This window comes from Mya arenaria, chromosome 8 (genome assembly GCF_026914265.1).
Source record: "Mya arenaria isolate MELC-2E11 chromosome 8, ASM2691426v1".
Lineage (NCBI taxonomy): Eukaryota > Metazoa > Mollusca > Bivalvia > Myida > Myidae > Mya > Mya arenaria.
The window spans coordinates 65,398,542-65,423,525 of record NC_069129.1 but is presented as its reverse complement, the minus strand read 5'-3'; the positions used below and the strand labels follow the sequence as shown (position 1 = coordinate 65,423,525).

Here is a 24,984-nt window from a genome sequence, read left to right as displayed (position 1 = left end):
TGAAAATGTACGTTACATTCTTGGTATGCATTCTACATATAAACAAAATCGATCGGATGTATCTGTGGAAATTATTCCGGGTACTACCTATCTGCAATGCATATGGCGAAGGAAACGGCATTGCTTTCTGGTATTCGGCTAATCAAAAAGATAGTAGAGATAAAGATGAAGTTGAGAGTTGTAAAATAATTGATATTATGTATTAATTCAATAAGACATATTCTTAAAGTGACACTCTTATTCAAAATCAAAACATACACATGTATAACAAACATCAACTTTTTGACTTATAAACCTTAAACTACTTACTAAATAATGCATTTAGGTTCTACCTTACTGATAGCTCCTTACATTTTGTTCTGGAATGTTTTAGATATCAACGAATGCGATGGCGTGGTTTGTGAGAACGGAGGCACGTGCGTAGACGGAGTGAACAAGTACACGTGCTCCTGTTTAATCGGTTATGGGGGCGATCATTGCGAAACAAGTACTGCTTAAAATAAATACGAGTTTAAATCAACGAATATATCTCCGTTAATAGTTCTCGTTTTCTTTCACCAGTTACTGGTTTCTTATTAATGGATCATAAAATCATATTTCTTAATTTGAACGAGTCCGTGCTATTCCATTGTTTTCAAAATCAACTTTGTCCGATATATACAACCTTGTTTCATACAGACATCAACGATTGTTCTCCGTCCGTTTGCCGAAACGGTGGCACGTGCGATGATCTGCTGAACAACTACCGATGCACATGCATGCCAGGTTATTCCGGCAACCAGTGCGAACTTGGTGAGTGTTCTTAATGATATTTAGTATCGTTCTGTCTACGATTGACTTTTGTTAGTGGCTGAACAGTGTTGTTTAACGATTGACTGCATTTTATCTTGCGTGTATGCTGTATGGACGGAGTGGGGAATGCGAACTCATTCTTTGAAGCTAGTAATATTCTCGTATGCCAATGCGTTCAAAAAGCAAACGGTAGAAAAGTGCGAACACTATTTAAATTGACATTTTAAATAATTAGTGTCTACGATGTCAAATAAGCAGTATCTTCTGCAATTTGGTATTTATTGTTGAAGAAGTGTAATCGACATCATACGTTTGTACAGCTGATAAAGCTGATAAGTGTAACGTTGTTTATAATTGGTTAAACGACTTAGCGCTAATGCAATATAAACGTCAAGTGTTATCTATACAGAGAACTAGGCGAATGAAAATATTAGTCTCGGTCCACAAAGGGGAGATTCCGCAACAGAAATGTGCCCTGGAAGAGCATTCATTCTGTAAGATATTTAGCGCCTCATCATTCTCAGCATCTGAGGTTTCTCTAAACAACCTCCATGTTTGCAATTTTGGCGATGATTGACCAACGTGGGTTAAGAGCATTAAATAATTGTACACTTGCTGCTTGTAGGCCGACTCTAGATTCGGATTTAAAGTAAACGTATAACTGACGGTCATTCAGGCTTTTACCTCACTGCACCAATTATTCTGCGGGAGTTAAAATAGTTTGTTACAAACACCTGTATTCTATTGCTGTCCATAAGTATGAACCTGTTCCCATAGCGAACCATTTTAACTTTTCCGCGACTGTGCCGGGATCCTTTCGACATAACCGGAAATTGCACCAATAGGAGCGAAACGATGTACACCAAAGATTAATGTTTGGCTCTGTGTTGAACATTATCACTGGCATGGAAATGTTTGAAAGCCCATATATTTTAGCAGTAATTTCAGTATTGATACAATGCAACTGTTGAATAACTTTTATATGATTTTAGTCTTTAAGGTCATGTATATAAATATATATATATATACTAGTATGGCTACCTATTTGTCTTTGTGACCCGCTGCCACGCGCATCAGTGTGAGAAACAAAGTAACCTTTGTATGTGCGGATTATTCCGTGTTATCGGAAACTGTTTCGAAAACGTTATCACCTATCTAAAAAACACAAGTCTGGTTTGTCTTATCCGTCGATGAAGGACATGCATGCACATAGATTTTGAAGTGTTTATGAGGAATCGCCATTTCTTGCACTTAATGGAAGAGTATAAAGCTTTGTCTGTAAGCTTCTATTTGAGTTTGTAATTAACACTATATCATCAGCATAGAGACACGGGATGATCGCCAACTTGCACATCAAGGCCAAGGTTATTGGTTTCGGCGACAAGGTCATTAACAAATTCGACAAACTTGTCGACGACAAACTGTTTCCTTCAATTAAGTTCCTTTTTACCTTCATATATAATGTACATAAAGATAAGTTTGTCCGCGTGAAATTTCCAAATATAATGGAATGCATTTGCATGAATGATAAGTGACTAGTCTAGTTTTGCTTTGCATTTGGACTTTGGGGTAGATCCTCGGTCTAGATCAAGCCGGATTCCTGTGAAATGGGGCGTTGGGGTAAATTCTCAGTCCAGATCAAGCCGGACTCCCGTGAAATAGGGCATTAAGGAAAAAGGAATAGTCATAATCGAGACGGAATTCTTAGCCTTGACCACCCCGATAATTCTTTACTTAATCGAATGGCAAGACTCAACAATAACACTATTGTACGCTTAAGATAAGTTGGAATTACACCAATACATATTGCTCATTTCAAATTAACATATCATATGCACAGAATTTGAAACTACTTTGAAAATCGGTACACGTGCAGGTGTGCACCAGGACATACTGATGACAATGGAAATTGGTTTGGTGTTAAGTTTAGTCTTGATTTGTACATTCTGGTGTTACATACCATATAATTTGGAATATAGACATGGACCATGCTGACACTCTAATTGAGGGATACACCTGGTGCATCGTTCCGGATCCGATTGTCGAACCGATATTGTACCAATTTTGATTCATTGCAGATATAGATGAGTGTTCTCCAAATCCATGCCTTCACGAAGGTCGGTGTACGGACAGGATCAACGGATACATGTGCACATGTGCCGCTGGTTACTCCGGGAATGAGTGTCAGACAGGTATGTAAGGTTTCCTCACACAAATAAAAGTTCAGGTCATTCAACTGTCTTAGAATACTACATCATTGACTGTAACGTTGTAAATGCAAACTCTCACGCAGGGAGTGTTTAAACAACCACTTATGTATAAGTTCTTAATGATTAATGATTGCCTTTCTGCAATTTTATTGGCTGAAAATGTACGTTACATTCTTAGTATGCATTCTACATATAAACAAAATCGATCGGATGTATCTGTGGAAATTATTCCGGGTACTACCTATCTGCAATGCATATGGCTAAGGAAACGGCATTGCTATCTGGTATTCGGCTAATCAAAAAGATAGTACCAAAGGGTAGCTTACTAAATAAAATCTGTGTAATTTCTTTCTGTGTTCCTCATATGAAGCAGTGAAGTTTGTTAATTTTTTCAAGCAGAGTACATAATGAGGTGATTTAACATTAATCATATAACCGTATGTTGCTGGATGCGTACCCCAGATTTCTTAATAGAAATTTAGTACTGTGCCCATAAAATAGTTAATTAAATAGTTAAATATCCTTATGAAGTTGAGAGTTGTAAAATAATTGATATTATGTATTAATTCAATAAGAAATATTCTTAAAGTGACACTCTTATTCAAAATCAAAACATACACATGTATAACAAACATCAACTTTTGACTTATAAACCTTAAACTACTTACTAAATAATGCATTTAGGTTCTACCTTACTGATAGCTCCTTACATTTTGTTCTGGAATGTTTTAGATATCAACGAATGCGATGGCGTGGTTTGTGAGAACGGAGGCACGTGCGTAGACGGAGTGAACAAGTACACGTGCTCCTGTTTAATCGGTTATGGGGGCGATCATTGCGAAACAAGTACTGCTTTAAATAAATACGAGTTTAGATCAACGAATATATCTCCGTTATTAGTTCTCGTTTTCTTTCACCAGTTACTGGTTTCTTATTAATGGATCATAAAATCATATTTCTTAAATTGAACGAGTCAGTGCTATTCCATTGTTTTCAAAATCAACTTTGTCCGATATATACAACCTTGTTTCATACAGACATCAACGATTGTTCTCCGTCCGTTTGCCGAAACGGTGGCACGTGCGATGATCTGCTGAACAACTACCGATGCACATGCATGCCAGGTTATTCCGGCAACCAGTGCGAACTTGGTGAGTGTTCTTAATGATATTTACTATCGTTCTGTCTACGATTGACTTTTGTTAGTGGCTGAACAGTGTTGTTTAACGATTGACTGCATTTTATCTTGCGTGTATGCTGTATGGACGGAGTGGGGAATGCGAACTCATTCTTTGAAGCTATTAATATTCTCGCATGCCAATGCGTTCAAAAAGCAAACAGTAGAAAAGTGCGAACACTATTTAAATTGACATTTTAAATAATTAGTGTCTACGATGTAAAATAAGCAGTATCTTCTGCAATTTGGTATTTATTGTTGAAGAAGTGTAATCGACATCATACGTTTGTACAGCTGATAAAGCTGATAAGTGTAACGTTGTTTATAATTGGTTAAACGACTTAGCGCTAATGCAATATAAACGTCAAGTGTTATCTATACAGAGAACTAGGCGAATGAAAATATTAGTCTCGGTCCACAAAGGGGAGATTCCGCAACAGAAATGTGCCCTGGAAGAGCATTCATTCTGTAAGATATTTAGCGCCTCATCATTCTCAGCATCTGAGGTTTCTCTAAACAACCTCCATGTTTGCAATTTTGGCGATGATTGACCAACGTGGGTATGGAGCATTAAATAATTGTACACTTGCTGCTTGTAGGCCGACTCTAGATTCGGATTTAAAGTAAACGTATAACTGACGGTCATTCAGGCTTTTACCTCACTGCACCAATCATTCTGCGGGAGTTAAAATAGTTTGTTACAAACACCTGTATTCTATTGCTGTCCATAAGTATGAACCTGTTCCCATTGCGAACCATTTTTAACTTTTCCGCGACTGTGCCGGGATCCTTTCGACATAACCGGAAATTGCACCAATAGGAGCGAAACGATGTACACCAAAGATTAATGTTTGGCTCTGTGTTGAACATTATCACTGGCATGGAAATGTTTGAAAGCCCATATATTTTAGCAGTAATTTCAGTATTGATACAATGCAACTGTTGAATAACTTTTATATGATTTTAGTCTTTAAGGTCATGTATATAAATATATATATATATATATATATATATATATATATATATATATATATATATATATACTAGTATGGCTACCTATTTGTCTTTGTGACCCGCTGCCACGCGTATCAGTGTGAGAAACAAAGTAACCTTTGTATGTGCGGATTATTCCGTGTTATCGGAAACTGTTTCGAAAACGTTATCACCTATCTAAAAAACACAAGTCTGGTTTGTCTTATCCGTCGATGAAGGACATGCATGCACATAGATTTTGAAGTGTTTATGAGGAATCGCCATTTCTTGCACTTAATGGAAGAGTATAAAGCTTTGTCTGTAAGCTTCTATCTGAGTTTGTAATTAACACTATATCATCAGCATAGAGACACGGGATGATCGCCAACTTGTACATTAAGGCCAAGGTTATTGGTTTCGGCGACAAGGTTATTAACAAATTCGGCAAACTTGTCGACGACAAACTATTTCCTTCAGTTAAGTTCCTTTTACCTTCATATATAATGCACATAACGATAAGTTTGTCCGCGTGAAATTTCCAAATCTGATGGATTGCATTTGCATGAATGATAAGTGATTAGTCTAGTTGTGCTTTGCATTTGGGCTTTGGGGTAGATCCTCAGTCTAGATCAAGCCGGATTCCTGTGAAATGGGGCGTTGGGGTACATTTGCAGTCCAGATCAAGCCGGGTTCCTGTGGAATACTGCATTTGGGTAAATCCTCAGTCTAGATCAAGCCGGATTCCTGTGAAATGGGGCGTTGGGGTAAATTCTCAGTCCAGATCAAGCCGGATTCCCGTGAAATAGGGCATTAAGGAAAAAGGAATAGTCATAATCGAGACGGAATTATTAGCCTTGACCACCCCGATAATTCTTTACTTAATCGAATGGCAAGACTCAACAATAACACTATTGTACGCTTAAGATAAGTTGGAATTACACCAATACATATTACTCATTTCAAATTAACATATCATATGCACAGAATTTGAAACTACTTTGAAAATCGGTACTCGTGCAGGTGTGCACCAGGACATACTGATGACAATGGAAATTGGTTTGGTGTTAAGTTTAGTCTTGATTTGTATATTCTGGTGTTACATACCATATAATTTGGAATATAGACATGGACCATGCTGACACTCTAATTGAGGGATACACCTGGTGCATCGTTCCGGATCCGATTGTCGAACCGATATTGTACCAATTTTGATTCATTGCAGATATAGATGAGTGTTCTCCAAATCCATGCCTTCACGAAGGTCGGTGTACGGACAGGATCAACGGATTCATGTGCACATGTGCCGCTGGTTACTCCGGGAATGAGTGTCAGACAGGTATGTAAGGTTTCCTCACACAAATAAAAGTTCAGGTCATTCAACTGTCTTAGAATACTACATCATTGACTGTAACGTTGTAAATGCAAACTCTCACGCAGGGAGTGTTTAAACAACCACTTATGTATAAGTTCTTAATGATTAATGATTACCTTTCTGCAATTTTATTGGCTGAAAATGTACGTTACATTCTTAGTATGCATTCTACATATAAACAAAATCGATCGGATGTATCTGTGGAAATTATTCCGGGTACTACCTATCTGCAATGCATATGGCGAAGGAAACGGCATTGCTATCTGGTATTCGGCTAATCAAAAACATAGTACCAAAGGCAAGCTTACTAAATAAAATCAGTGCAATTTCTTTCTGTGTTCCTCATATGAATCAGTGAAGTTTGTTAATTTTTAAAGCAAAGTACATAATGAGGTGATTTAACATTAATCATTTATACGTATGTTGCTGGATGCGTACCCCAGATTTCTTAATAGAAATTTAGTACTGTGCCCATTAAATAGTTAATTAAATAGTTAAATATCCTTATGAAGTTGAGAGTTGTAAAATAATTGATATTATGTATTAATTCAATAAGACATATTCTTAAAGTGACACTTTTATTCAAAATCAAAACATACACATGTATAACAAACATCAACTTTTGACTTATAAACCTTAAACTACTTACTAAATAATGCATTTAGGTTCTACCTTACTGATAGCTCCTTACATTTTGTTCTGGAATGTTTTAGATATCAACGAATGCGATGGCGTGGTTTGTGAGAACGGAGGCACGTGCGTAGACGGAGTGAACATGTACACGTGCTCCTGTTTAATCGGTTATGGTGGCGATCATTGCGAAACAAGTACTGCTTTAAATAAATACGAGTCTAGATCAAAGAAAATATCTCCGTTAATAGTTCTCTTTTTCTTTCACCAGTTACTTGTTTCTTATTAATGGATCATAAAATCATATTTCTTAATTTGAACGAGTCCATGTTATTTCATTGTTTTCAAAATCAACTTTGTCCGATATATACAACCTTGTTTCATACAGACATCAACGATTGTTCTCCGTCCGTTTGCCGAAACGGTGGTACGTGCGAGGACCTGCTGAACAACTACCGATGCACATGCATGTCAGGTTATTCCGGCAACCAGTGCGAACTGGGTGAGTGGACTACTACTTATAATGATATTTAGTATCTTTATGTCATCGATTGAATTTTGAACAGCGGCTGAACAGTGTTGTCTGACGATTGATCGCATTTTATCTCGCGTTTATGCTGTATGGACGCAGTAGGGAACGCGAACACATTCTATGAAGCTTGTAATTTGCTCGCATGCCACACTGCGTTCAAAAAAGCAAACGGAAGAAAAGTGTGAACACTATTTAAATTGACATTTTAAATAATTAGTTACTACGAGATAAAATAAGCAGTATTTTCTGCAATTTGGTTTTTATTGTTGAATAAGTGTTACCGAGATCATAGGTTTGTATAGCTGATAAGGCTGATAATTGTTACGTTGTTTTAATTGGTTAAATGACTAAGCGCGAATGCAATATAAACGTCAAGTTTTATCTATACAGAGAATTAGTCGAATGTAAATATCCATAATCCTATAGGTTTGAAAAAATACAACTTTCGATAATTGGCAACGTATTCTGTACAATAACTTGAAGGGAGCCATCTTAATTTTTTGAAATAAAACATTGTATAACTTCTGACTGTTGTATCTTAGACCTTATGGTTTAGTCCATATGTAAGTAAGTAACTGTTTATAAGCTTGTCATGTGTAATATACATTAGTGAACGAATTAAGAAAGAAAGGAGATCACCCAACACATGGGTCTAGATGTCAACGTTATACAAATGGAGCAATAAATGTACATGTATGATCACAGACGTAATGCAGTTGATACCTTAATATGGCATAATCATACAATAAGCATATCAGCTGATGTGTTATATGCTTTAATTTTAATGACCTTTATATATCCTACAGCAACTAATAGTCAACGCTTTCTCGAAGAATGTTGCAGAATTATCTAGTGCTTTCATTTAGAACGTATCTGATTCGTTTGTGGGTTGATTTTGTACTAAACATATTTTCCCCTTAAAAAGTTGCCGAAAATGTCTTGTCTAAGGTCATTATAAATTCATTATAAGGCTGGCAATCGAGGAGAAAGTTAATAATTGACTGTATTTGTACGCCGTCGCACATGGGGCATACCCGTTCGTCCAAGTACCCGTTGACATAAAGACATAACGACCAGTCTCGATCCACAAAGGGAGGATTCCGCAACGGAATTGTGCCATAGAATAACATTCATTTTTAAGATGTTTGACGCCTATTATCATCAGCTTCTAAAGTTTTTTTTAAAACAACTGCATATTTGCAATTATGGTGGCGATTGACCAATGTGCGTAATAACTTGAATTAATTGTACCCTTGCTGCTTGTTTGTCGACTGTTGATTCGGATTTGAAGTGAATGGATAACTGAACGTCATTCATGATCCATTTTATCTCGCTGCATCAAATGGTCGTGCGTGAGTCTTAATATGTCGTTACAAACACTTGTTTTGCCATCTTATTGCTGTATATAACTATATGCCTATTCCCAAAACGAACCATATCTAAAACAAATCCTCAATTTTGCCGGGAGCCATCCGACATCAGAGGAAATTGCAGCAGTAGGAGCAAAACGGCAAACATAAGACACACTATGGCTTTTCGTTTAACGTTATCCCGGCCTTGGAAAAGCCCATAAACTTGAGTAATAAATCCGGTATTGGTATAATGCAACTGTTAAATAGTTTTTCATTTGATTAAAGTATTCAAGGCCATGTATTTCCAAACGAATAAGGCTACCTACGGGTGTTCCTGCTCCGCGGCAATGCTCTTTTGTATGATCCGTTGACACCAGAAATGCAAAGTGTTTATAAGGATTTGCAATTTCTTGCACCAAACGTGAAGAGTATTACGCAAAGTCTGTAAGTTGTATGTTGGCAAAAGGCACAATTTCCTCAGCATAGAGTCATATGGACACTGGATGATCACCCTCTTGCATACCAATGCCAATGTTATTGATATCACGGACGAGGTCATTAAAAATTCGGCAAAACTGTCGGCGACAAATTATTTCCTAGAGCTTCTCGATAATTGCGGTAAAATCATTCATTCAACTTGTTGGTAATTAAGATGGTGATCGACGTATGACTATAAAATGACTTCATGCTGTAAAATACGTTAACCGTCGACACCTAGAAGCAATTGTTTATAGAGCGCCATAGCACTGTCCACAAAATCGAAGGCTTTCTTAAGGTCTATACAGGCGGTGAACACATTGGTGTTTTTCGTGAGGATGCTGTTAAGAGTGAACATGTTGTTCTCACACGTGCGGTCTTCCTAAACCATTTTTATTGAGTGTAATGGCTTTTTCTAATCATTTGGTACAACACTTGTCAAATATTAACCAAACTAAAATAAATTTTGACGAACTGCGATGATCGGTGAATCTTTAGAACCGCGTACGAAATAGAGTCAAGACAACTTGCAGGCTTCGTTATTGTCGTTATTACATTTTCCTACTTCTTCACACGAGAATGGGTGATTTATAATATGTATAGAGTTATACAGTAGGTCAGCAAAGGGTTAAGGATTTTTTGAATTACTATAGAAATGATCATCAAAGTAATTCCTATTTTCAATTATGATTAGTCTTTCAAAATCACTATTACATTAAACACGGAGCAGTCGAAGACTGGCAAATTGTTATTAGAATGGTACCAATGTGTGGACAGCACTTGAAAATGTTCATAAAACGAGACATGCTATCGTCAGTAACTGAAAATTCAGGACTTCTTCAATATAGTACCATGACAAACGACATGGCTTTAGAAAGGTCAGTCATACATATATCACCGAGTTATAATCAAGGGCGATCGAATACAGTGTCAGTGTAATATCAACTCTAGAATACACTTTCAGAGACAAAACCATGCAGCATCTCCATAGCACACAAAAACAAAGTCTGTTTGCATAAAATTTCAAATGATGGATTGCATTCACACGATTGAAAAGTGCAAAGTCTAGTTTTGCTGCGCATTTGGGCGTTGAGATTAATACTCGGTCCAGATCGAGTCGGACTTACGTGCAATGGGATATACTGCTGACAATTGAATAAAGGCTTGATGCTTATCTAAGTCTTGATTGGTGTATTCGGGTCTTACGTTTTATAGCATATAAATAGGAATATTGACATGGACAAAGGTGTTACCTTAATAAAGGAATTCACCTGGTGCACCGTTCCGGATCCGATTGTCGGACCGATATTATACCAATACTGATTCTTTGCAGATATAGATGAGTGTTCGCCAAATCCATGCCTTCACGAAGGTCGGTGTACGGACCAGATCAACGGATACGTGTGCACATGCGCCGCTGGTTACTCCGGGAATGAGTGTCAGACAGGTATGAAAGGTTAACTCGAAATTGAGCATAACATTTAATGAACAGTGTGCGAAGTGTTTCAGTCTGTTGATGTTTGGCCTCCCTCCTTTATTGATAACTTGACCTTGATCCTTGTGCCTATCACAAGGTCTTGGACACATTTTAAGCTACTGATCTGGTAGTAGCTTTATTTTTTTGTTATAAAGGTGATATTATTCATTAAATAGGAAATTGAAATTTATTTGACATTATGAATGCGATTATAATTCAAAAACTGTAATAGACATGCCGTTCTTTTTTTAGCACTGGTATGACAAACTCCCTTTGTAAACATGGACGATTCTGGTTCTGGGGCCCTTTCGGTCTCAGTGCTTATCAAACAGTGTTGCTTTTGTTTCGGAAACATTTCTTTTATAGTTTTGCTATGTAGCGCTGAGAATGTTGCACCCCGTCCAGATCAGGCCGCACTTTGGTCTCTCAAACTTGTTTTGTCGGCCGAATATTATTTACTTTCTTATATACGTATTATTTGACACTTTAGATACCCGTTATGTTTTCTGTGGTAATCCTTATCCCCCAACTCCCATCCCCCAACGCGTTCCCCATCCCATTGCGAGAGTTATGAAAAATATCCGTCTATTTTAAAAGTACAATGGTTATAGCACTTACATCTTTCAGCAATATGATTCTTTTACTAGTATTTAGTTGCAACACATTATACTTGTATCTGGTAAACTACATTAGTAATGACAAACGTTAATTGGAATTTTCCTTACGGTAAAACACGATCCCATATATAGTGTATTGTTTCAAAATGTCCATAATAGAGTGAACAATATACATAAGTTACCTGTTTCTCTCCGTAGACATTAACGAGTGTGCGGGGAATCCATGTGTGCACGGAACGTGTGTGGACTTGGTGGACAGCTACGCATGCTTTTGTGACCCAGGTTATACCGGCATGGACTGCGATAAAGGTGGTTGTCTTATGCATGTACATAATTAATGCATTTGCTTTTGCATATTGCATAGACTCGAAAGTCCGCACTTAGCTGACAAACTTGTCTGAAATTAGTATGACGGAATAAATATCGACGAGACAAAACCTATTTGGTAGCAAAAAACACTTGTTTTCAGTTCGTCAAATAATGCAAAATCCGAAGACTAGATATTGGTTGATATTCTTTTTAAACAATGCATTAATTAAGGCGATGACAATTCTTTAACGTCATAGGTGTATTAAGTGTACTTGTGCAGTAAATATGAAATGTTCCGCATCGCCACGCATCGTTTTTAACAGAGTTATGGTCCTTTGTACCTTAATGTATAATGAACATAAAGATAAGTCTGTTTGCATAAAATTTCAAAATGATGGATAACATTTATACGAATGATAAGTGCAAAGTCTAGTTTTGCTGTGCATTTGGGCGTTAAGATTAATACTCGGCCAAGATCGAGTCGGACTCATGTACAATGGGATTTACTGCTGACAATTGAATTAAGGTTTGGTGCTTATCTAAGTCTTGATTGGTGTATTCGGGTGTTACGGGACCATGCTGTCACCTTAATAAAGGAATTCACCTGGTGCACCGTTCCGGATCCGATTGTCGGACCGATATTGTACCAATACTGATTCTTGCAGATATAGATGAGTGTTCGCCAAATCCATGCATTCACGGAGGTCGGTGTACGGACAAGATCAACGGATACGTGTGCACATGCGCCGCAGGTTACTCCGGGAATGTGTGTCAGACAAGTATGTAAGGTTTACTCGAAATTGAGCATAACACTTGATGATCAGTGTGCGAAGTGTTTCAATCTTGTGATGTTTGGCCTCTCTCCTTTTTTGTTTATTTGACCTTGATCCTGGTGCCTTTCACATGGTCTTGGACACATTGTAAGCCACTGATCTGGTAGTTTCTTGATGTTTTGTAATAAAGGTGATATTATTCATTAAATAGCAAATCGAATTTTATTTGACAGTATGAATGTGATTATATATCAAAAGCTCTTTACAAGACATTCTGTTGTTTTTTTAAGCACTGGTATGACAAACTCCCTTTGTAAACATGGACGATTCTCTTTTTATTTCCCATTCGGTCTCAGTGCTTATCAAAAAGTGTTGCTTTTGTTTTGAAAAAGATCTTCTTGATGGCCTTGCTATGTAGCGCTGAGAATGTTGCACCCCGTCCAGATCAGGCCGCACTTTGGTTTCTCAAACTGTTTTTGTCGGCCGAATATTATCTACTTTCTTATATATGTATTATTTGACACCGTACATCCCCATTATGATTTCTGTAGTAATCCTTATCCCCAACCCCCCATCACCCAACGCTTGCCCCATCCCATTGCGAGAGTTATGAAAAATATCCGTCTATTTTAAAAGCGTAATGGTAATAGCACGTACATCTTTGAGCAATATTGGTCTTTTATTTAGTTGCAACACATCATACTTGTATCTGGTAAACTACATTTGTAATGGCAAACGTAAGTTGGAATTTTCCTGAGAATAAAACACGATCCCATACATAATGTATTGTTTCAAAATGTCCATAATAGAGTGAACAATATACATAAGTTACCTGTTTCTCTCCGTAGACATTAACGAGTGTGCGGGGAATCCATGTGTGCACGGAACGTGTCTGGACTTGGTGGGCAGCTACGCATGTGTTTGTGAGCTGGGTTATACCGGCATGGACTGCGATAAAGGTGGTTGTCTTATTCATTTACATAATTCATGCATTTGCTATTGCATAGATTCGAAAATCTGCATTTAGCTCACATACTTGCCGGAAATTAGTATGACAGGATACAAATCGACGTGACAAAACTTATATTATATTTAACCACATAATGAAGTGACCTCTATTCAATACTTTATTTTAAAGCATGCAAAGATGGTTTGAAGAAGTAGTAAGTATTCACCGAAAGAGTAAACACAAACGATGTGTCTGAATTAGGTCAAAATGACCATTACAAACATTATAACAAAATGCAATGCAAATAACACAAGCGTAATGAAACATTGCTATATTACTTTTTCTTTAAAGAAAGATCACTCCGCAAGTTTGTAAACACATAAATTGGCAAAATGTTAAATTGTTTAACTGGCATAACGCTAGCAAGTCATTCGATAATTGCTCATTTAGTACTTATGATTTTTTTTATTTGAATACCATAGTACATTTTTCATCTAATTTTTCAGGCAAAAGCCGTTTTTTTCGTCTTGATTTCGTTAAAACCTTTTTAAAGGGAAGTCGTTACTAAAGTGAAAATTACGTCATGAACATATCAAAAAATATGACGACAAGTACACATGTTCTTGTTTGATCGGTTATGGGGGCGATCATTGCGAAACAAGTACTGCTTTAATTGACGTTAAATACGAGTTTAGATCAACGAATAGATACCCGATATTACTACAATACCTCATTTTTTTATTCTTAATTTGAACGAGTCTATGTTCTGACATTGCTTTCAAAAATATCATCCTCCGATACATTCGAACTTATTTCATACAGACATAAACGACTGTTTTCCGTTCGTTTGCCGAAACGGTGGCACGTGTGAGGACCTGCTGAACAGTTACCGATGCACATGCATGCCAGGTTATTCCGGCAACCTGTGCGAACTTGGTGAGTGGTGTACTTTCTTCTTTGATTGGTACTAGAAAGACCTAATCGATGGCTTAGCAGTGCTGTAAGAGCAAGCCAATCGGAAAATGTAGATGCTACATTTAATCAAAACAATTGTCACGATTGTCTCCCTAAGGCTTGCTGTTTTCATTTTATTGAAATAATTTGAATCACACCTAGAGGGAACTAATAATAAACGTATAAACATTTGTAATCTACATTGTGAATAAGACAACTTTCAATCTTACTTTGTTTACTATGTTATTCGGCGATTCGAAATCGTTTATTCTTACAAATTTCTCGGTATTTTATTAACTTCAAGGTCGGACTGGAATCATCAATAATGCGAAATTGTACCTAGCAAAACAAGCTATTAAAACCTTTATTTAAAAAAGTAATGAATATAAATTTCTCGATTGATTTACAACTTAAATTATTTGACCGTGCACTGATGCAAATTTTCTGTTCGCTTATGAGGTCAGGGGTATTGAGGAAAATATGGATTAAAAAAATACATTCATCATTTCTATGATAAAATACAAAGAGTAGAAATTCTAGACCGGTTGAAATACTTTACCTATACCCTATAAAAATCACAATACTCTCAAGTATGGTTGGCAATTGGAACGATTAAGTCTTAGCTAGACCAAATACGTAGAGTTTATTTGTTTACCGGGCGATGTTAAGAAACAACATTAGTTTCAAATGAATTCGTAGTGTTAAACGAATTTTGATGCCCCTTGTAACGCCTATATATTTAATTCAGTCGTTTCGCTAGGACGAACACCAATTTTGTCCGAAACGGTTTCTTACGTCTGTAAGGGGACACTTCTGAAGAAGAAAACGAGTAACTATATCTGCCTTATACGACGATAAGTGGATTTCATATATCAGTGAGCATATAAATGCATTTATAAATATATAAAAAGAAGTACTTTTCCGAAGGATAAACATTAGATTATTATCATGGTATTTCTAATTACAATGTATTGGCTAGTGGAGCTACTCGAAATTCTCGCACACGGTCCGCTTAAAACCGTATGAAGACACTTATTCAATAGCTCTGGTCGGGGTATAGACGAAAACGAATTTCATCCTTTTGTATCTACTTCAATTAAAAAATAATTTATCAAATAACAAAACAAATAACCATGTTTACTCATATGTGTGCGTTATGCTGGTAAGATGAACATGTGCAATGCATTAGATGTTGTTATTGTTGACATGATTTAAGAAAGGTCAGTGATACGTTTATAATCGATGTTGCATCACATTCGTTCCCCTTCTGGTTTTAATCACATTGATAACTACCTTCTACTAGTTATTAATCATCTTGATATTGCTCATCTACTGGTAATTGATCACATTTATATCGCTCTGGTACTGGTTATTGATTGTATTGATATCGCTCTTCTACTGGTTATTGATCAAATTGATACCGCTCTTCTACTGGATATTGATCACATTGAAAACGCTCTTCTACTGGTTATTGATCACATTGATTACGCTCTTCTATTGGATATTGATCACATTGACACCGCTCTTCTACTGGATATTGGTCACATTGAAAACGCTCTTCTACTGGTTATTGATTTCATGGAAATTGCTTTTCTACTGGTTATTGATCACTTTGATATCCCTCTTCTACTGGTTATTGATCACATTGAAAAAAAACGCTCTTCTACTGGTTATTGATTTCATTGATATCGCTTTTCTACTGGTTATTTATCACATTAATACCGTTTTTCTACTGGTTATTTATCAAATTAATATCGCTCTTCTACTGGTTAGTGATCACATTTATAACGCTCTTCTACTGGTTATTGATCATATTGATATCGCTTTTCTACGGATATTTGATCATCTTGATATCGCTCTTCTACTGGTTATTGATCGCATTGATACCGCTCTTCTACTGGTTATTAATTACTTTTATATCGCTCTCCTACTGGTTATTGATAACATTGATAAAGCTCTTTTCCTGGTTATTGATCACATTGATATCGCTCTTCTACTGGTTTTTGATCACATTGATATCGCTCTTCTTCTGGTTATTGATCACATTGATAACGCTCTTCTATTGGATATTGATCACATTGACACCGCTCTTCTACTGGATATTGTTCACATTGAAAACGCTCTTCTACTGGTTATTGATTTCATGGAAATTGCTTTTCTACTGGTTATTGATCACTTTGATATCGCTCTTCTACTGGTTATTGATCACATTGAAAAAAACGCTCTTCTACTGGTTATTGATTTCATTGATATCGCTTTTCTACTGGTTATTTATCACATTAATACCGTTTTTCAACTGGTTATTTATCAAATTAATATCGCTCTTCTACTGGTTAGTGATCACATTTATAACGCTCTTCAACTGGTTATTGATCATATTGATATCGCTTTTCTACGGATATTTGATCATCTTGATATCGCTCTTCTACTGGTTATTGATCGCATTGATACCGCTCTTCTACTGGTTATTAATTACTTTTATATCGCTCTTCTACTGGTTATTGATAACATTGATATAGCTCTTTTCCTGGTTATTGATCACATTGATATCGCTCTTCTACTGGTTTTTGATCACATTGATATCGCTCTTCTTCTGGTTATTGATCACATTGATATCGCTCTTCTACTGGTTATTTATCACATTGATATTGCTCTTCTAATGGTTATTGATCACATTGAAAACGCCCTTCTACTGGTTATTGATTTCATTCATATTGCTTTTCTACTGGTTATTTATCACATTGATACCGCTTTTCAACTGGTTATTTATCAAATTAATATCGCTCTTCTACTGGTTAGTGATCTCATTTATAACGCTCTTCTACTGGTTATTGATCATATTGATATCGCTTTTCTACGGATATTTGATCATCTTGATATCGCTCTTCTACTGGTTATTGATCGCATTGATATCGCTCTTCTACTGGTTATTAATTACTTTTATATCGCTCTTCTACTGGTTATTGATAACATTGATATAGCTCTTTTCCTGGTTATTGATCACATTGATATCGCTCTTCTACTGGTTTTTGATCACATTGATATCGCTCTTCTTCTGGTTATTGATCACATTGATATCGCTCTTCTAATGGTTATTGATCACATTGAAAACGCCCTTCTACTGGTTATTGATTTCATTCATATTGCTTTTCTACTGGTTATTTATCACATTGATACCGCTTTTCAACTGGTTATTTATCAAATTAATATCGCTCTTCAACTGGTTAATGATCACATTTATAACGCTCTTCTACTGGTTATTGATCACATCGATAACGCTCTTCTACTGGTTATTGATCTTCTTGGTATCACTCTTTTACTGATTGTTGATCACATTGATGAGATAAATATTTAAAAGAGCTATGGTTCTTCGATAGTTTATAAATAGTACACAACAATAAGTCATTTTAAGTCTTGTTTTGATCGGATAACGTTTTACATAGTTAATGTCATTTGAAGTGTATACATAGTGTAGAGTGTAAACTATATTATACCTTGATTCTAATTTAGCGTTTTTGTTCAACAACATGTGGAAAGGTGCTTTACATCAAATGTTTTTTCCTATCGCATTCAAGCTGGGAATCTGGCGAAAATATAAAATTTGTCTAAATGTGTCAAGCAAGCTAGTTGTGTTGTTGATAAGACATGTTCTTGATACTTCGCATAATCATCGCCTCGAGTGAGTATGGTGCTTGACATTATTTAGATCGGCTTCAAAATGACAGACTTAGTGAGTGTATACCACGTGATAAATAACGTCATATATGCTACGTCGGAAGGCAATACTTTGGTTAAAATGAAGACTTAAATCAAAGATAACTTAAAGAGAACCATCCCCCAATTGTTTTATCACCGAAATTTGATAAAGTCATTAGTTTCATCAAACACTTCGACAAACATGTTTCCAAAATCATGTTTTGACAGTGCTCCGTCATACGGCCGAATTGTGAAAAGGTTTGTCGAAGTGTTAAAAGATACTAAACTCTCAATCAAACTCTGGTAAAAGACCGAAGGCAGGGCTCTGTAAGCGGCAACAACGCTCTTCTACTGGTAATCGCTTTTCTATTGGTTATTGATCACATTGATAACGCTTTGCTACTGGTCATTGAAAACATTAATAACGCTCCTCTACTGGTTATTTATCTTATTGATATCGCTTTTCTTCTTGTTATTGATCACATTGAAAAATCTCATCTACTGGTCATTGATTACATTGATATCGCTCTTCTACTGGTTATTTATACATTGGTAACGCTCTTCTACTTGTTATTGATCACATCGATATCGCTTTTCTATTGGTTATTGATTACATTGATAAAGCCCTTCTATTGATTATTGATTACATTGATATCGCTCTTCTATTGGTTATTGATCACATTGATATTGCTCTTCTTTTGGTTATTGATCAAATCGATATCGTACTTCTATTGGTTGTATATCGTTGTGATATCACTCTTCTGCTGATTATTTATCGTATTGGTGTCGATTTTGTACTGGTTATTGATCACATTGATATCGCTCTTCTACTGGTTATTGATCTTATTGATATCGCTCTTCTACTGGTTATGTATCGTTTTGATATGGCTTTTCTACTGGTTATTGATCATATTGATTACGCCCTTCTACTGATTATTGATCACATTGATAACGCTCATCTATAGGTTATCGCCCTTCTACTGGTTACTGATCACATTGACAACGATTTTCTACTGGCTATTGATTACATTGAGAACGCTCCTCTACTGATAATTGATCACAATGAAATCGCTCTTTTATTGGTTATTGATCACATTGATATCGCTTTTTAACTAGTTATTGATTACATTGACAGTGCCTTTCTACTGATTATTGATGGTATTGATATCGCTCTTCTACTTGTTATTGATCACATTAATAACAGTCTTCTACTAATTATATATCGTATTGATATTGTTCTTCTGCTGGTTATTTACCTCATTGATTTCGCTTTTCTACTGGTTATTGATTACACTGACAACGCTCTTTTATTGGTTATTGATTACATTGAGAACGTTCCTCTACTGATAATTGATCACATTGATAACGCTCATCTATTGATTATCGCTCCTCTACTGGTTATTGATCACATTGATAACGATTTTCTACTGGTTATTGATTACAATGAGAACGCTCCTCTACTGATAAATACTCACATTGAAATCGCTCTTCTATTGGCTATTGGTCACAATGATATCGCTTTTTTACTGGTTATTGATTAGATTGACATCGCCTTCCTACTGGTTATTGATCGTATTGATATTATTCTTCTCCTGGTTATTGATCACATTGATAACGCTCTTCTATTGGTCATTGATAACGCTCTTCTACTGGTTTTATATCGTATTGATATTGCTTTTCTGCTCGTTATCTACCGTATTGATATCGCTCTTTTACTGGTTATTGACGGTATTGATATCGACATTCTAATGGTAGTTGTTTACATTGATATCGCTGTTTTACTGGCTATTGATCACATTGATAAGCTGTTCTAATGGGTAAAGAACGCGTTGATAACGCTCTTCTATTGGTTTTTGATCACATCGATATCGCTGTTCTATTGGTTAATGATCACAATGATATCGCTCTTCTACTAGTTATTGATCAAATTGATAATGCTCTTCTACTGGTTATTGATCAAATTAATAACGCTCCTTTACTGGTTTTCATCACATTGATAACGCTCTTGTACTGGTTATTGATCATATTGATGTCGCTCTACTGCTTTATATCAATTATACTGATATCGCTCTTCTTCTGGTTATTGATCACATTGAAAACGCTCTTCTACTGGTAATTGATCACATTGATATCGCCCTTCTACAGGTTTTTGATTATATTGATGTCGCTCTTCTACAGGTTATTGATTATATTGATGTCGCTCTTCTACAGGACATTTTAATCACACTGATATCGCTTGTTTCAAGAACAAAGAAATTCGGGCGAATTGTTCAAAACATGGATTTTCTTTTCTCAGGAAGGATAAGTAACCAACCTTATTTTGTTGTAACATCAACGTGCTACGTCCGGGTAATTGTTTACAGAGTAATGGACCTTTTATTTTTAAGACATACTGCACATGTGACTAGTTTGCCTGTAAAAAAAAAAAACCTGTTGGAAGGATTGTAATACTTCACAGGAACGATACATTCCAAGCTTAAAAGTGAACTAGCATTGGATCGTTCTACTCAGTTGAACATAACTGAGCTATGCTTCGTTAATTAATATAGTACACATACAGAACAGTTCGTCCGGGCAACATTTAAACACAATCTGAAGGGACTTTAATGACACTTCACAGAGATGATAAATACCAATTATACAATTCAAACTACAGAGGGAAGCCCAGTAGTACAAAATTTTAAATATAAACCCTGCTTTGTTGTGCATTGACATAAGCATCGTCTGTTCTGGTATTTCTTAAAAGAGCTATGGTTCTTCGAGTGATTATAAAAAAAACAACAGTAATAAGTGTTTTCCGCGTGAACTCTCCAAATCTTTTTTTCTGATCGGGTAACCTTTTACATAGTTAATGTCCTTTGATGTGTACATATAGTGTATATTGTATACAGGTGCTTTACATAAAATGCTTTTCCTATCACATTCAAGCTGGATATCATGCAGATATATGATATGTGTTTAAATGTGTCTAGCAAGCTATATTTGCTATTGATATTGCATGTTCTTGATACTACGCGTAAATCTTCGCCTCCAGCGGGTAGGGTGCTTGACATTCTTTCGATTGACTTCAAACTGACAGGCTGGCGGTCATATTTGATGTTGTCATTGTTATTTGTTAAACATTAATTTAACCATCACTTTGTTTTTAATTATCTGTCTTTTTCATTCCTTTCCGCCAGACTATTTCAGCAATCACTGATAAGAAATCATTGTGAATTGAGATAGTTTTGAAGTTCCTGTTCGTTGGATAATATTAAAAACATGTCCCCTCCCAAGACAAACATTCTCTAGTTTTTTGTTTCATTGTCGATAGATCAATATTAAGTTATTGACACACTTTCCAGATATCGACGAGTGTTTACAACAACCCTGCGGAAACGGGGCTTCATGCACCAATACTGGGGGCTCCTATGAATGTCGGTGCCTTGCTGGATACGAGGGGCAAGATTGCCTAAATGGTACGTTGTGTTTAATGGTTACTTTTGACCAAGATGTGATTCATTAACATTAGGCTTAATACAATACGGTTTCATCATCGGCACTTACAGATGGTTAAACATTAGGGTAAATAGATTATAAAATATGCAATGTAACTAAATGTGTTATTGAATGTTAGTAAAGTGTTATGTTTTTTCTACTGACATTTTCTCATTCGAGAGAGATGTCGCCTTATTGTTTAATATAAAATACACTTTATGCATTTACCTTTAGACGTCGATGAGTGTTCTCGGATGCCATGCATAAACAGTTATTCGTGTTGGAACACAGTTGGCTCCTATGTGTGTCTTTGTGACAATGGATATGAGGGACAACACTGCGAGAATGGTGAGTGCAAGTGTATGTTAGTGTACATACCAATAATGCGGACTTTTGATCATAACAGAAGAAGTATGATAACATTTTTTAAAAGCTAAGTAAGACTTCAAAGAATAGTATGTACGAGGGTCATTCAAAAATAACTGAGCCATACCTCATAACCATTTATATAAGAGGAACGGAAAACCTGCCCGTTTATAAAAAGTATTCTCCCTTTGGAGCGATTGCTTTTGCAATACCAAGTTACCGGTTATTATGCAACTGTTCAAAGAGTGAACATGGTGTATGTACGTATGTATGTGGTGTGTGTAGGTGTGTATGTGGTGTATGTACTTATGTATGTGGTGTGTGTACGTGTGTATTTGGTGTATGTACGTATGTATGTGGTGTTTGTACATGTGTACGTGGTGTTTGTACGTGTGTACGAAGTGTTCGTACGTGTGTACGTGGTGTTTTGTACGTGTGCATGTGATGTTTGTAAATGTGTATGTGGTGTATGTATGTTTGTTTGTGGTATTTGTACGTGTGAATGTGGTGTTTGTACGTGTGTGTGTGTGATGTTTGTACGAGTGAACATGGTGTATGTACGTATGTATGTGGTGTGTGTACGTGTGTTTGTGATGTATGAACGTATGTATGGGGTGTTTGTACGTGTATATGTGGTGTATGTACGTGTGGACGTGGTGTTTGTACGAGTGTACGTGGTGTTTTACGTGTGTATGTGGTGTATGTTCGTGTGTACATGGTGTTTGTACGTGTGTATGTGGTGTTTTACGTGTGTATGTGGTATATGGACGTATGTATGTGGTGTATGTACGTATGTATGTGGTGTGTGTACGTGTGTACGTGGTGTATGTACGTGTGTATGTGGTGTGTGTACGTGTGTTTGTGGTGTATGTACGTATATATGTGGTGTTTGTACGTGTGTATGTGGTGTATGTACATGTGTATGTGGTGTGTGTACGTGTGTATGTGGTGTATGTACCTGTGTATGTGGTGTATGTACGTGTATACGTGGTGTTTGTTCGAGTTAACATGGTGTATATACGAGTGAACGTGGTGTATGTACGAGTGAACGTGGTGTATGTACGTGTGTACGTGGTGTTTGTACGTGTGTACGTGGTGTTTGTACGTGTGTACGTGGTGTTTGTACGAGTGAACATTGTGTATGTACGAGTGTACGTGGTGTTTGTACGAGGGTACGTGGTGTTTGTACGAGTGTACGTGGTATATGTACGCGTGTACGCGGTGTATGTACGTGTGTATGTGGTGTTTGAACGAGTGTACGTGGTGAATGTACGAGTGTACGTGGTGTTCGTACCATGGTTCGTGGTTTTTGTACGTGGAGTATGTACGTGTGTACGTGGTGTATGTTCGTGGGTACAAGGTGTATGTACGTGTGTACGTGGTGTTTGTACGAGTTTGCGTTGTGTTTGTAAGTGTGTACGTGGTATATGTACGTGTGTCAGAGGTGTATGTACGTGTGTACGTGGTGTCTGTACGAGTAAACATGTTGTATTACGTGTTAATGTTGTATTTGTACTTGTGTATGTGGTGTTTGTATTTGTGTTTGGGTGATATTTACGCTTGTTTATGGTGTTTGAACATGTGAACGCGATGTACATGTGTATATGGTACGTTTTTACGTGGTATTTTACGTATGTGTGTGGTGTTTTCTCGTTTGTAAATGGTGTTTGTACGCGTGTGTATGGTGTTTGTACGCATATATATGGTGTCTATACCCGTGTGTATAGTGATTGTGGTGATTGTTCGCGTGTATTTGTGTATTGATGGATATGGTGTTTGTAAATTTGTATATGGCGATTGTATGTGTATACATGGTGTTCATACTTGTTCTTGTATTTTTCTTACGTGTGTTTGTGATGTGTTGTCATGTGTTTATGGTGTTTGTACGTGTGTCTGTTATGTTTGTTCTTGTGGTGTGGTATTTTATACGTTTGTATGTGGTGTTTGTACCTGTGTATTTTGTACGTTTGTGTCTCTCATTTAGTTACATTATGCCAAAAAGGGCTTATATTAGATTTTGACGACTGGTTTTTAAGATATTTCATGTACGTGAAGTTAGCGGCCTATCGGCGTGAAGTTAACGGCCTAGCGGCCTAGCGGCGTGAAGTTAGCGGCCTTGCGGCGTGAATTTGAATGAAAATCGCTTCAGACTGATGATTAGTGCATATAAATAGCAAAAATATCATTGTTTAAGAAAAAAGGCATGTATTCGTACTTTAAAATAGGATACCATATTAGGCCGCTAGGCCGCCAACTTCACGCCGCTAGTCCGCTAGGCCGCTAGATCGCTTGATCGACTTCTTGGAAAAAATGTTTAAAATCGTTTCATACTGATGATTGGTGCAAATAAATAGCAAATATATCATTGCTTTAGAAGAGCAGACAAGTTTGCATGCTTTAAATGGAAAAATGTTTTATCAACTTTGGAAAAAATGTTGAAAATCACTTCAAATTTGTATTTTGTGCACAAAAACAGTAAATATATCATTGTTTAAGAAGAAAAGACATGCATTCGTACTTTGAAATAAGATTCCATATTAGGCCGCTAGGCCGCTAACTTCACGCCGCTAGGCCGCTGGATCGCTTGATTGACTTCTTGGAAAAAATGTTGAAAATCGCTTCAGTCTGATGTTTGGTGCATATAAACAGCAAATATATCATTTTGTTAGCAGAGCAGGCATGTTTGCATGCTATAAAATAGAAAAATGTTTGATAACCTTTTTTGAAAAATATTTTGAAAATGGCTTGAAATTGATATTTCGTGCACAAAATCAGTCAATTTATCATTGTTTAAGAAGAAAAGGCATATATTCATACTTTGAAATAAGATACCATATTGCGACGCTAGGCCG

At 36.5% G+C, this 24,984-nt stretch overlaps 1 protein-coding gene across 2 annotated transcripts in view; it reads left to right on the top strand.

Annotated features, from left to right (window-relative positions):
• Positions 1–24,984, top strand: part of LOC128242297 (uncharacterized) — a 135,380-nt gene that overhangs the window by 25,589 nt on the left and 84,807 nt on the right. For both annotated transcript variants that reach the window (XM_052959395.1, XM_052959394.1), the window contains 15 exons: positions 374–487; positions 679–792; positions 2,871–2,984; positions 3,735–3,848; positions 4,040–4,153; positions 6,374–6,487; positions 7,237–7,350; positions 7,542–7,655; positions 10,848–10,961; positions 11,807–11,917; positions 12,583–12,696; positions 13,539–13,649; positions 14,462–14,575; positions 21,634–21,747; positions 22,001–22,114. In XM_052959395.1, coding sequence (XP_052815355.1) covers positions 374–487; positions 679–792; positions 2,871–2,984; positions 3,735–3,848; positions 4,040–4,153; positions 6,374–6,487; positions 7,237–7,350; positions 7,542–7,655; positions 10,848–10,961; positions 11,807–11,917; positions 12,583–12,696; positions 13,539–13,649; positions 14,462–14,575; positions 21,634–21,747; positions 22,001–22,114 — 1,704 coding nt within the window. The remainder of the gene's footprint in view (positions 1–373; positions 488–678; positions 793–2,870; positions 2,985–3,734; positions 3,849–4,039; positions 4,154–6,373; positions 6,488–7,236; positions 7,351–7,541; positions 7,656–10,847; positions 10,962–11,806; positions 11,918–12,582; positions 12,697–13,538; positions 13,650–14,461; positions 14,576–21,633; positions 21,748–22,000; positions 22,115–24,984) is intronic.